Consider the following 13,383-nt stretch of genomic DNA (forward strand, 5'->3'; position numbering starts at 1 on the left):
CCGCTGTTCCAGAGGGTCAGCTCTCCCAAAGCAATCACCGAGTTAGCTGCACACAAACTACCCATTTAAAATTTGAGTGACGACACCGAGCTAAGCGGTTTCATTTCAGAAGAACAGCCCGGTGGCTCCATACAGCAGTTGCGTTCAGAAAGCTCTTTAATCAAATTACAGAAAGCTGCAGTGAAGCCCAATTACAGGGGTGCTGCTGGAGCTCTCCTCCCACCGCAGCAACCCCACGGAAGCAGTGTCTGCGGTGCCTCCTCTCCACCTGATCCCCATCCCCACGTTTATCAGGGCCCAAGCTGTTTCCCAGCAGCGAGGCAGACTTGGCAGCAGGCTCTCCCAGCTGCACCGTGACCTTGTTGCTGTCTCTGCTGTACAGTGCATGGGGATGGGGGGGCTCTCCAGAAGCAGAAAACTAGAGAAAATCTAAGTGAAAATTCCTGTAGCAGGAATTTCTTGTACCATACCTGGAGATGCTTGGCAATACCTTCTATTTGCTGAGATGTTTTGTATGGATATCAGTGAAGATAAATACCCAACTCAGCCTTTGTTGACTAACACCATGCCCTGCTGTTTATAGCTCTGTCTCGGAACTCCCCTGTCTCCCAGATTACAGTGCGTTCAAGATGTTTTGCCTAAGTGCAAGTTTTGTAAGCCTTGCTAGCTGCGTAAGCTGCAAAAAGGTGTTTGGGTTTGCTGGTAGACCATCAGAAGGCTTCCAGAGGGCTGGCTGGCTCAAAACACATATTGTCCAGGAGAGCTGTCTTCCTTCTGGCAGGCAGGGCAGCCAAACTCTCCTCGAAGCAAGTTCCTTCAAAAGTTAAGCTCTATGGCTTATCTGGATTAAAAAATGTAGATCTAGTTACGAAGTAACTTTGCAACTTGATTATGCAATAATTTTCTTATATTGGCAAGCCTGTCCCCAAGAGGCAGCACGGGACTCACTGCAGGACCCTGCTGAGCCTGTCCCTTTCTCACCAACTGCACTGTGTGTCTGGGAGGTTTCTACCTTGTGAACTCTGCAAATGCTTAGGTGTAACCCCAAAACCCTGCTGCATGCAGCAATCCTGAAGTGCTTGCAAAGAGTCCTAAATAACCGCCCACGAGCAGCTGTGTCCCATCCCCACGAAGGCGCAGCTGCAGGACGAGAGACCTGCTGGCCGGGAGATGGCAGCGCTGCCCCATGTCACGCAGCTTTGCGCCTGCTGCCAGGACAGACAGCAGCACTGGATGCCTGCGGGAGAGCATAAGGTGTTCTCCATAGAATGGGGGCATGCAGCAAAGACCAGGATGGCTTTGGAACGGCTGCCACAGCCCCTGGCCCTGCACAAGGGATCTGCCAGCAGAGTTAGACATTTTACAATAAAATACTCCCATTTATAAAATTCTGATGACAAGATACGCTCCCACCTGTGCAAGACGAACTGGGAGGAGCAGGGACTCCGCCTGCCTTAGGGACAGGGGTGGGAGAAAGGCAAACCAAAAAATTTGAGATAGGCCAAGATTTATTTACATGGTTGCTTATTCAGGCAAATAAAATTTTTGGTTATTTATGCTGAAAAGGCAAAGGGTGATTCTGTCTGAGATTAGCTACAACTTTTGTTTCACACCCAGAACTCCACCACTGCCAAGCTCACGTTTCTTTACCTTTCCGGTTCATCCCCATCTGGAGGCATTTGAGCAGCCGGCAGTACTGGCATCTGTTGCGCTGCTTGCGTGACATGACACAGTTCTTGTCTCGGCTGCATCTGTAAACCCGCTTGTTGCAAATGCTCCTTTTGAAAAACCCCTTGCAGCCTTCACAGGAGATGATGCCATAGTGCAGACCCGTAGCTCTGTCCCCGCAGATCAGGCAGGTTCGCTGATCAACCCGGTCATCTGGAAGAGAAGAGAAAGGGCTCTGCGGTCAACAAAACAACTGCACCACGCCATCTTATCTTTTCCAGTGGGACTGGAGTTGCCCCCGTGGCCACATCCCAAAACCTTCCCAAAAGAATTTCATTTCACAGGTGCTCACGCTGGAACCCCTCTCCCAGCAGCCCAGGCACCAGCCAGCCCTACTGCCAGGCACAGTGGTACGCAGGGCTCCATGGCTAAACCATCTCAGCTCACCGCATCCCACAGGATTCAAATCCAGGAATTCTCAATAAGTGACAGCAAGAACAAAGAACAGTACACCTCACATTTGTCTCAAAGTCAGCCTCTGGAAATGCTCTCTTTTTTAGTCATGATTTACCAGAAATGTACAGCCGTTTGGAAAACTGGGTGCTTCTTGGGTTACGAACTGCACAGCAGGTCCCTGCACTGAAAGCACAGAACACCTGGCAGATACCAGCAGGATGCTGCACTGCACACGGGAAGGCAGCACTGGGATGGGGGCAGGGAGGGGAACACGGAGACACGGCCACCTCCGCAAAGACCCCGCTGTACAACGCACACACCGCATCCTGAGTGTTATTACCAAAATGATCATGAGGTTAAGCTGCCACGACTTGATTTTACTATTCCTTTTCTAAACCTTTGGAAGGCCTCTGGATGACAAAAAATGTAAACTGCATGACCCCCAGCAACAGGAGCTGTCATATTAAATTCAGTATCTTAAGACTGTAACATCCCCTCTGAGACAGAAGAGGAATGATGCACTGCTCAGCAGGAACCTCTGTGAGCACACGGTAATCTTCATAGACATGGATGTCAAATGGAAAAGAAAAAGAAAAAGAGGGCTAAAGCAACCAATTTTGTTAACCTAGATGTATGCTCACTATCTAGAGGGACATCTAAGTCCTGCTTCACGTTAAAAGTTAACTGCATTAAAATGATGGCAGCAAATTGCACCAAATTGCTTCAGCCTTATGCAGCAACAGCTGACCAACCACAGGCCAGAGGAACCTCTCCTGCGTCTCCTGCCCCAGGACTTCAACCTAACAGAGTCCTGACCATACAGCAGAGCCGTGCTCAGCAGGTGGGCACTACTCCTGTGTGCAGTGGGACACGTACATCTGTCACATCCCTCACTCAGCTTCTTTCCCAAGTGTCATTCATTATGTGGACACATGGGCACCCTACCCTGGCAAGGCATGGGAAGAACTCGGTGTGGGTTTTGGTCACAGGACTCAGGGAACCGCACACCTGCATCTCACTGTGCTGCGTTTCCTCTGAGAGCTGGTTAAGAAGGTTTCATTCTGGTATTTCTTAGCCTCAACACAACTACGCACGGATGTGCACCACTGCCCGCAGCTTCCACAAGCACCAGGAGGTGGCAATGGCTGCACGGAGCTCCAGGGATGAGCGCTGCGACCCAGCTCCTGCAGCCAGCCTCAGCCCTTCACACAACAGAGCAAACTGCTTAAAAGGCAGAGGGAAGCATGCACATCCACCAGAGGCCTGATGTGTGGAATCGCTCCTTTGCTGCCTAGGGTTCAAATCACACAACAGAATCTGCTCCAGAAACTCCCATAACAGCTACAGCTCAAATCAGCAGGGAAATGGGGGGCATGCAGCCTGGGGAAGTTACCACACACAGAACAAAGCTGGAGGAGCAGGAGAGGAGCAGGAGCTCCCCAGCAGAGCACTACCCCTAGGCTGTGCCTCAGCCCTGCTGCCCGGGGCCCTTCTGGAGCAGCAGGACAGGAGCCACAGCCAGGTGCTCTCCGATCCTCACAAAATCTGTATCAGCTGACAAACCTCTAGGTAGCTCCTTACTACCAGAGAACACCTGAGCTCAATAGCAATAAATGAGCCAAGCCCATTAGGGTCAGGAACAAAACCAGTTTTCAGCTCCATGAGCCAACCAAAAATCTAAGCCAGCTGCTGTTCTCATCCGTGCCTCTCTCTGCTCAAACCCAGTAGTAACCACAACCAACTGGCAGTCATTTTTCAGACTTAGCAATGAATAGCATGCAAGTTCACAAATGTCACTGCAATTGTTCTAGAAACTTAAAATAAAGGCCTAGGCAAAGGAAACACAAACTTTAACTGAAGAAGCCTTTGCGGTGTCATCGCTGCTCCACAGCATTCCCAGTTCTACAGGACTGACCAGCTCAGGTATGTGCCCCAGGAGGCAGCAGGACCGACCGTGGGGCTCCCAGCAGGCTGGGAATCTTGCTGGAGGCCCAGGCAAACCCCAATTTGGAACTGCATCACCTCCAGCTCCCTGGTAGCTGAGGGGGCTGAGCAGTGGCCCCATGCAGCACTCAGCTCCATTCCTCACCCCTTCTATTCCCAGAGCTGTGAACCCGGCCTGCAGCAGCCTCACACCCTGCACAATGCTGCAAACCCACACTGCCCTCCCCTCGCACGCCGCACAGCACTGCGATCGCACACTGCCATCACACGGGCTGCAAGCCAACGGTGGGGATTTAAATGAGGGCTCATTTCCAGGCACAGCTTTTTGTTATGGGAAGAATAGGGCTGTCGCCAAGAGAACATAGGAAGCACGGCTAATGAAAGCGGCCAGGAATCAGGGCCTTCCCTCACAGTGCCCATTTCCCCGCTTAGCAGGCAGTGGTGTGAGCAACCCCACTGCTGCTGGAACCTCAAGCTGCACGTGCCGTGCTGCAAAAACTCCTCACCAGGACGTTTCCAGATTAAAATTCACCGTAGAACAGTGGCACACACCACAGACAAAACAAAACAAAACAAACCTCCTGGGAGCAGAGAAAGAGAAGCCCATGTACCCCGTAAGCTGCTACTCCAACAAAACTGTGGGATGAAAATAAGAGCCTGAGAGTTCCAGCGGTTTAAAAAATCCTGCAGGAACTGTGGTCAGGTCACAATGATCCTACTGCAGCCTACGGGTCTGCCAGCTCCTGACCTCTGCTATTTTTCACACTATTTAGTGCAAGATCCTCCTGTGAGCCAACACCGGGATCGCTGGGGCTGAGCCTTACGGAGCTTGTAAAGCACAGGTGGAATGAGAGCAGCCTTGCACTGGGGTGCCCTCAGCTCCCTTCACCTTGAAATTTCACGGGAACACAGTAGGAACAACTGTTTGAAGCAAAGAAGCCCTCCCTCCTCCCACTAATTCCTCTGGTTTTAACAGCCACACGTGACAATACTCACTAAGAACCAAAGCCGCTGATAATGAGTTATTCCAAATGGCTTGCATGTGGTTCATCTGGAAACATCCTTCCTTTCAGCTCTCCTGATGGGTCTCACACATAACGGCTCATACGCGGGATATTCCGGCTTTGTTCTCACCACCTATTGTCGCAGGGGCCACTAAATCAAACAGTTGCTGCCACGACAAAAGCACTCACAAAAATCTCAACCTCATCTTGAACCCTGAAGATTTTTATGGCTACTCTCTCACTAACCCCTCCCCAAAGCCACATTAAAGGATGTATTGTTTTCAAAGGTCATGGTAGGCTTCATACCGCGTTTTAATACAACGTAAATTCTACAAGAATATTATGATGTTACACAAGAGTCACACAGACAGTGCGAGGGAGTGGGGGGGACCTCTACTTGTCTGCACGGGAGAAGCCGTGCACTTGTTTTTTAAAAGACTTACTTTTTCCCTCAATGAAATGAAATGAGTACTCTCGATAACGCTAAAAAAATAAATAAAAAAAAATCCCTGTGAATTTTCAAGAGGAAATACCTTAGATTCCTACTGAAGCACACAGCACTCAACTTTCTGGGCACATTTGTACACAAGCGCAGAAAACACAAGTACAGAAAGCATTAAAGCACACAACTGAGCAGAGAAATACAGCGCAAATAAAGTGCTGGGACTTGCGTTCGGGCTCCAGCAAGCATCCATCATCGCTCACTGCTTTCGGGACAGGCTGGCAGCACCACGCGTGCCGGGGGAACAGATGCCAGCAGTCCCAGGGCTGCAGAAATGCTCTGCAGCTCAAAAGCACAGCAGCTCCAGCTGCCGTGAGAGCTCTGCCAGGAAACAGAGCCCACGTGCACACGCTCAGAGCACTGCCTGCAGCACCAGGGCTTTGCAACATTGACACCTCCGCACCCGAGGCAAGAAGATGTAAAACCCCCACAGGGGATCCCAAAAAGGGAATTTATTGGGATTTAGTTTTGTTGAGAAGCGATGATGGAAGCTGCAGCTTGCAGAAATTCCAGCTTGTGCAACTGAACACACTTTAAAGCAAAGAAAATGTCCCCTTGAGAAGAAGATTACAGATGACACTCAGCACTGCAATTTATCAATAGCTTTAACATCTTCACCACCACATCTCATTCCTCTGCTTCCTGACTCACTCTCCCTGGAGCTCTGGGCTCACAGCACTACTCAGCACGCTGAACTCCCAAGCTGCTCCACACCAGCTGCCAGGGGCACAGGGAGGGCAGCTCACACGTGTTAAATCCCACCCAAACCTCACTTGCCTCTCCCCTCCAATGATGCCTCAAACACCACCAGACATGCTGAGATCACTTTTCCCCTTTCTCTTACCTAGCGATTTCTTTCACTTTCTTTTCCTTTCAAGAAAAACAGTGACTGAGCTGCTGGGGCCCAGGCATCGCCCTGGGGAGCTGACACCAACCATAGGAAAGGTTAATAGCCTCAGGATAGAAAAGAGAAGGGGGGGGAAAGAGGCAGCCTGCTGCCTTTCTTCTTAATATAAAAAGATGTCATGCTAAGGAGGCACAGAGTGCTCAGCCAGTGCACCTATGTGCGCTACCTCACCCACTAACTGCAACCAACGCATGCAGATGATTCCATATCAATTTGTTCCTGCAGAAGGATTTAGCCAAAAGAAATCCCCTGCCCAGAAGTCAGGGGAACCCCGTGACTCTATGCAGGGACACACGTCCCAGCTGCCATAGTGCCATACAGCTCACCTGGGCTGCCACCAGTGCCGTACGGCTCACCTGGAGCACAGCCTGTGGCAACGAGCATGGCACAGCTCGGCATGGCACAGCTCGGCATGGCACAGCTCGGCATGGCACAGCTCGGCACGACCAGCTGCACAAAGCCCTGGGAACAAAAGCCCACTTCACCAAACTGTGCCCCAGCGCAGGGAATGGCAGCCTGCAGCTGCTGCGGGGGGAGCTCTGCCCACAGCGCGCACATCAGCACAGAGCTCTGCTTCCTCAGCCATCAACTTTCTGTAAATCCAGATTAAAAAAAAAAACAAAACTCTGCTGTTCCAGCACGGCCATGTGCTCTTGATTAAAATCTGATTGAGACCATTTTTTAAAATTGATAAGTTGCAAAGCAGCAAGATTGCAGCTTCCCATCCTACGATGACTGCGCTACCGAGACCAGCTGGACGAACGAGCACAGAGCCGGGTTACGGAAGGCCGGCCGGGAGCCGCAGGGAGGCAGGCCCGGCACAAGGCAGCTCGGGCCGGGAGCACCCGACGCGTTTCCCTTTAACGCTTTCACACGAAGTATTTCTGTCCCGACTCCGAAGCGCACTTAGTGGGGCTCTGCCACCGCCTTCGATCACGGGGAAAAAAAAAGCCGTGAAATATCTGCCAAGTAGCGCCGGTCCCGGGGGGATGGAGCTGCCTTATCGGGAGCCTGCATGACCCCGGTACCATCCGTAATTAACGATACTAAAAAAAGCTCTTCCAGATGGTCCAACGGATTAGGAAGTTTCAAATACAAACAAATCAAGCCACAGAACAAACGATTTGGTTTTAATTGCGCGCCGCGCAGAGCGCAGCTCCGAGCGCCGGGCCGCCGTAACCCAGCAGCGGGAGCGCAACAAAGCGCCGCGCTCGGGCCGCCCGCGGCCGCACTCGGCTCTCAGCTCCCCGCTCCCACCGCCCGCTCCGGACCCGCAACGCGCAGCCGGGCGGAGCGCGGATAGCGCGGCCCCGAACAAAGGCGCCGGGCGAGGCGGCCCCGCTCCGTCCGTCCCGGCCCCGCCTCACCTTCCATGCAGGTCGAGTCCCGCTTCATCCCCCCGGCTCCTAGCGGGGCCGCCTCATGGTCGCGGCGGCGCGGAGCGAGGCCAGCGGCGCGGCCGGGCTCCCCGCCTCGGCCATCGCCCGCCGCCCGCGGGCCGACCCTATGCTAACGAGCCGTGATGTCACCGCGGGGCTCTGCGGGCGGCCCCCAGCGCGGGGCCTGGCGGGGCTCGGCCTCCTCCGCTGCCGGCCGGGCCGGGGGCGGCCCCCGGGCAGAGCGAGCACGCAGCGCCGCGGGGCGGGGGGCCGGGGCTGCGGGACGAGGCCGGGCAGCGAGCCCCGGCTTCGTACCCGCGTTGGCAGAAGCGCGGGGGCCGCCGCCTCGGAATCCCCGCGGCCGCGCCCGGCAGCTCCGGCACGGCACGAGCCGACGGGAGCCCTACGGCCGAGCGCAGCCCGGCGCCGTCCGCCGCGCACGCGTTTCGCTCTCCCCGAGGCCCCGGGCTTTAGGCCGCGAGACCCGCAGCGCGCCGATCGCCTCCGACCGGGTCGTGCCCCGCTGCGGAACGGCGCTCGTCGTGCGGCCCGCCGGGCTCGTGGCCGTGGCGGCGCACCGGCAGCTCCGAGCGCGGGGCGGGGGCTGCGCGGGGCGCCGCCGAGGGGTTACCGCAAAGTCGGGCCGCGATCCGAACGTGGCAATAAGCGCCCAGCGGTGCTCCCGTGCCTGGACCGCTGCTCACCGCGCCGAGGCATTTAAGAGCGGCCAAAAAAGCTTCCGTAATGCCACACTCCGCTCGCCTCCACTGACTGAGCTGCGAAGCCGCGGCCTGCTCCCCTTCCTGAGGGGCTCAGCCATGCTGAGAAATGGCCGACTTAAAGCAAACAAGTCACGGAGGCAACAAAAGAGGTCGTATTTCACTTACTCCCGAGCCTGACATTTTATTGCTTTCTGGTGACATCCAGCAATGCCAATAACCCCTGGTGCAGCACAGCCCCATACCCTGCCCTGGTGGGGCCGGATCCCTCTGCTGAGTCCTGCCCGTGCCCACCCCTCACCCTGCCCACAGCACGCAGCAGGTGCACGAGGTGGTGGCGAGGCGTTGCAGCTCTGCCGAGGGCCTTGCTGTGCTGGCGCTGTAAATCTGCAGATCTGCTGCGCTGGTCCTTGACACACTCTCTGCTTTGACCTCTCCTTTCTCACTGCAGAGGTTACCAAAGCAGGGCTCGCACAAGGAGCCTGTTATCCACACCCCCAGCGCACGGCCAAGGTAAGCCCGGCCCCTGGCCGTGCTGTTTACACAGCTGCTCACAATCGTGCCTGCTCCAAAATCTCCACATTCTTTATCCTACATGAGTGCCCCGCTCTGCTCCTGGTCCCCCTTGGAGATGTGTGAGCAGAATGCAGAGCACCACAGCACTGAGGTGGTCTGACATACAGCAGCTGGCCCTGGGGACAGCGTAACGCTGCTCACACTGCTGCTGGAGCAGCTCAAACTGCAGGATGGCAAAAATCCTGCAAATCCGTGTAGAGCTGCAAGTATAGACAAATCTGATGCTGGGAAAAGGGTAATTGGCCAGACAGCCCAAGTCTTCCAAATTGCTCCAAACTACGCTAAACACTTATGTCACAGTTTACTCATATCCATAATGTCAGGGCAGAAAATAATTGCAGAAATCTGGAAAGGTTCTATAAGATGAGAGGCTGAGCTGTGAATGGGGCACAGGGCAGGAAAGGAAGACAAGATAGATCAATTCTATTGTCTGAACCAAGCAGCCTTACAGCTACTTTGGTAAAAGAAAAAATATTGTGGCTGTTTCTTATGTTGCCCTGAAATCAGCCCATTCCCAAACCCAAACAAACAAACAAGCAGTAAAAACACAGAGCCATGACACTACTGCAACTGACAGCTCAAATTTTAGAACAGCAACAGTTATCAACACGAGAAGCTGAAAATGTTGCAATGACTCGACGAGTGACAGCAGCTCCTGCAACAGATTTATTGTCCTGACATTATGGCCACGAGGGGGTGGGCAAAGGAAGCAATAGGAGAGGTGCGGAGATACCCGGGGCATCCTGCACAGGGCTGGGGCGGAAGCAGAGAGAGGCACCTCCACCACCAGCAGCATCTGCTCCTTCCCCCATTCTTAGTCCCAATATTCTGCACAAAGCCCATCAGAAAGATCTTTACTCTCATGTAACACTGCACGGGTGTGAAAGTCACAGGGAGCAATTCCTAACCCCACAAAGAACTGTGGGAGAAGATGTACAAGTCAAAGCCTGCCGGTGTGCCTGCACGCAAGCTGCTGCTCTGACTCAGCCCAATACCAGCACAGCCACTGGCATGCAAGTGGAGGCAGAACGAAGCTGTGTGCCGTTGTAATTTCTGCACAGTGAACTGTGGCATCATGCAAACTGCTCAGAACACAGCAGATCACTGGTAATAAAAGGAAAATATGCCAAAGAGTTGTGCAAGGCTTTCAAAGATATCCTGCAAAAGCATGGAGTGCTGCTGTGGGCTTTTCCTTACAGATGCATTCGCTGCTCATTCTGGAGATGCAGGCTCCCATCAGCTGCCTGCAGCAGGAGCACCATGCGTGGCCAAATGAGCCCTCTCCTTTAGAAGGGAATTGTTCAGAAGCTATGGAAGGAACTGCAAGGAGCGATCATAACCACTTGCATGGGCACCGAATTTCCACGCTGGTGCACGGAGCAGATTGCAAGAAAAGTTTCATCATCCCTTGCTCAATGGGTGACAAAGAGTGGGCATTGCCTCTGAGTGACTGCAGGAGAGGGGGAGGTTAAGGGCTCCTCAGGGAGGAGAAAGGAGAACAAATGGGAGTGCAGGAAGGAGAAGTATATGGCTTTACTGCCTTAGTGGGCAAGTACAAGAAAAGAGAATTACAGAGGGAAAGCTTTACATCTCTATGAGCAGGCAATTGAGCTCCTTTCTAACCCTGAGCAGGAGGAGATCCTCTGTGCACAGGTCAGCCTCATCCTATGCTGAGATGCTGGCGCTCTGCAACAAGCCAGCAATTTGCTACCCCCAACCGGCAGCACTATCGTACTTGTAAGCAGCTGGCTCAGCAGCTGGGAAGCACCTGTGTGCTGGCATCACCAGGGCAAAAAGCACTGAGAGGCATGAGCATCCCCTCAAACTTTGGGTCAGACAGCAAAAGTAAGGGGGGAACTACTTCCGACCTAAGGCCACGGGTGCAGGACTGCATCATGCACACCCTGACTGCAGCTGGCCGCTTGCTGCTGCACAGCACCAGGAGCACACGGCGTGCAATGCAGGAGCTGCACACAGCGGGGCACACGGGAACCGAGGAGGGGGACCTCAGGGGGAAGGTTGACATAAGCTCGAGCACCATGGCCTGAGCTGCATGTGCTGCTGCCAAACAAAGCTAAATATGTGTTCCACTGAAAGAGAGAAAACATGACAGTTTGTAATCCTTGGGCTTTTACAGCCGCTTTAAAAAACGCGCAGCCTTAAAGCGTTCCTGTGCCCTACGGCGAGGCAGGGCTGTGTCCTGGCCTTCTGCCGGCGAGCACCAGAGGGACACAGCCCTGCTGCCAGTCCCAGCCTGCAGCCAGAGCCTGCGCTGGGGGAGCTGCAGGGAGGCGGCTGGACAGGAGAGGGCAGCACCCGCAGCACTGCTGCATCCCACAGCTGCATCCCACAGCATCCCATAGCACCTACAGCACCTACAGCACTCGCAGGAGCCCCTTGCAGCAGGATGCCACCTCCTACATTTTCATACAGTTCTCATCTTTCAAATTAAATGTTGTTGTTATGGCAACAAAAACACAGAAGTAGCAGGTTGAACATGTATGGTGCAGCCCCAGGATTAAACATCCAGTCCAAAGTCTTATCTGCTGCTCCTCAAGAAAGGTGCCTCCATCACCTCACGTTTCCGTTCTGTCCAGGCCTTCAGAGCGGCCTGGAAATGCAGGGCCCTTCCGCACCGCTGCCCCCTGCCTCCTCCTGACAGCACTCTCACTTCTGCACCGTGCAAGAGCCACAGCCTGGGAAAACGGCAGCTACCTCCCTGTCATCCTCCCGCTAACTCTGCTCCCAGCCTCTCCCTCCCAATAAAGTTTTCACACAATCGGTACCAGCAGCCCCCAGGCTCCAGATGCACCCACCCCGAACAGAACGAGGTCCCAAATTAAGATGTGTGTGCCTGCGAAGAGAAACCAGTGTCAGTAGATTAACATTAGCAAAAAGAGCCTTCCACCCTGCTCTCTGAGCAGCACAGGACGCGCCATTCGCATGCTCACTGTATCTCAGGGCTGCTGCAGACCACACTGCTTTGATTGGAAGGGCTGAACCAAACACACTGTCTTTAAGACAATTAGATTTTCAAAGAAATTACACTAAACATTTCTTTCATGTGTAATCAAATTATGTTAAAGCAAACCTCATAATCTAAACCATTCCATTGGTCAGCTCCTATTTGTTTTCCCTGCACCCTCATTTTTGCTCCAGATCTGTCACATTACATTAACACCTTTCCTACTCACTGCCTACAGAAATAAAAGCCTTCGACATGCCTGCACAATCCATTTGTCCTGCTCTAATTACTTTTTGACATAGCCTCTTTTGCTGCTATCTTGCCTTTTCTGACCTCTGTCTGTATCAAAGCCATTTAAACTCCGTATCTATTGTGATGTGTCTTATACGATACCACTGGAGCACTGGGCTGCAACATCTTGTAAATCCAATATTTAAATCTAAGGTAATAAGATGATGTACTCGAGGAGGATGGCTTCTGCATTTGGTAGCAGCTGCAACCAGCTGCAAGTACACTGAGTCCCTGAACTGCAGCACGCTTGTAGGGTGAGATTCCTGTAGTCAAGAAACTGCTGAACAAAACCAGGTAGCTCAGGGAGAAATGGGGCCCTCTGTGTCCTAAAGAACGCCCCTTAATTTCACAAATAAGGAGAAAAGCAGGAGAAGCTGGGAAACGTGGTCATCTTCCACACACTCTCGCACACAGAGTAAGAAATAAACCACTGCTAACGAACTTCAGCAGACAGGGAAAGAACTGGGGCAACATACAGCAGCAATGCAAGCTCAGAAGGAAGCATGACAAATAGCACTCTTCTCCAAAACCAGGAAAGAAATCAATAATTTGTAATCCCAACATTCTTCTGTTTTCCACAAACCCATTCAAACAAATGGGCCCTGAGTGGCGGCTGCAGCTCCTGCTTCCCCACTTCCCCCTCTCTCTTCCCAGCACTCCTGCCCACAGAACCCAAGCACAAAGGGACACTGTGCCCATGGCCAGGACAGGGATCTGGCGTGTGTTGGGTCCGGGACCAACGTGCCATCCCCAGCAGCTTCAGAGTTAAATATCTGAAATTCCAACTGCATTAAATGTCCAGATTTATTTCCAGGTTGTTTAAGGTAAGCTGACTCTTTTTTTTTTAAAAAAGTTAAAATAGGACAAAACTGCCTTCGTGTTGTTATTACGTACCTGGGAGCCAAGGCAAACAGCCTCCCAGTGCCCAGCACGGGTACAGTGCCAGCACATGGCGTGGGGCCGCCCTGATGA

At 53.1% G+C, this 13,383-nt stretch overlaps 1 protein-coding gene across 2 annotated transcripts in view; it reads right to left on the reverse strand.

Annotated features, from left to right (window-relative positions):
- NR6A1 (nuclear receptor subfamily 6 group A member 1) overlaps positions 1-13,383 on the reverse strand; it is a gene marked incomplete at both ends in the record, with an annotated part of 60,316 nt that overhangs the window by 12,207 nt on the left and 34,726 nt on the right. The window contains 2 exons of one of the 2 annotated variants that reach the window (XM_079544805.1): positions 1,651-1,881; positions 7,849-7,876. In XM_079544805.1, the coding sequence (XP_079400931.1) occupies positions 1,651-1,881; positions 7,849-7,876 (259 nt within the window). Of the gene's footprint in view, positions 1-1,650; positions 1,882-7,848; positions 7,877-13,383 lie in introns of those variants that run through there. The other variant, XM_079544804.1, reaches the window with a different exon arrangement.

The sequence above is a fragment of the Tetrao urogallus genome, assembly GCF_951394365.1.
Source record: "Tetrao urogallus genome assembly, chromosome: 19".
Taxonomy (NCBI): Eukaryota; Metazoa; Chordata; class Aves; order Galliformes; family Phasianidae; genus Tetrao; species Tetrao urogallus.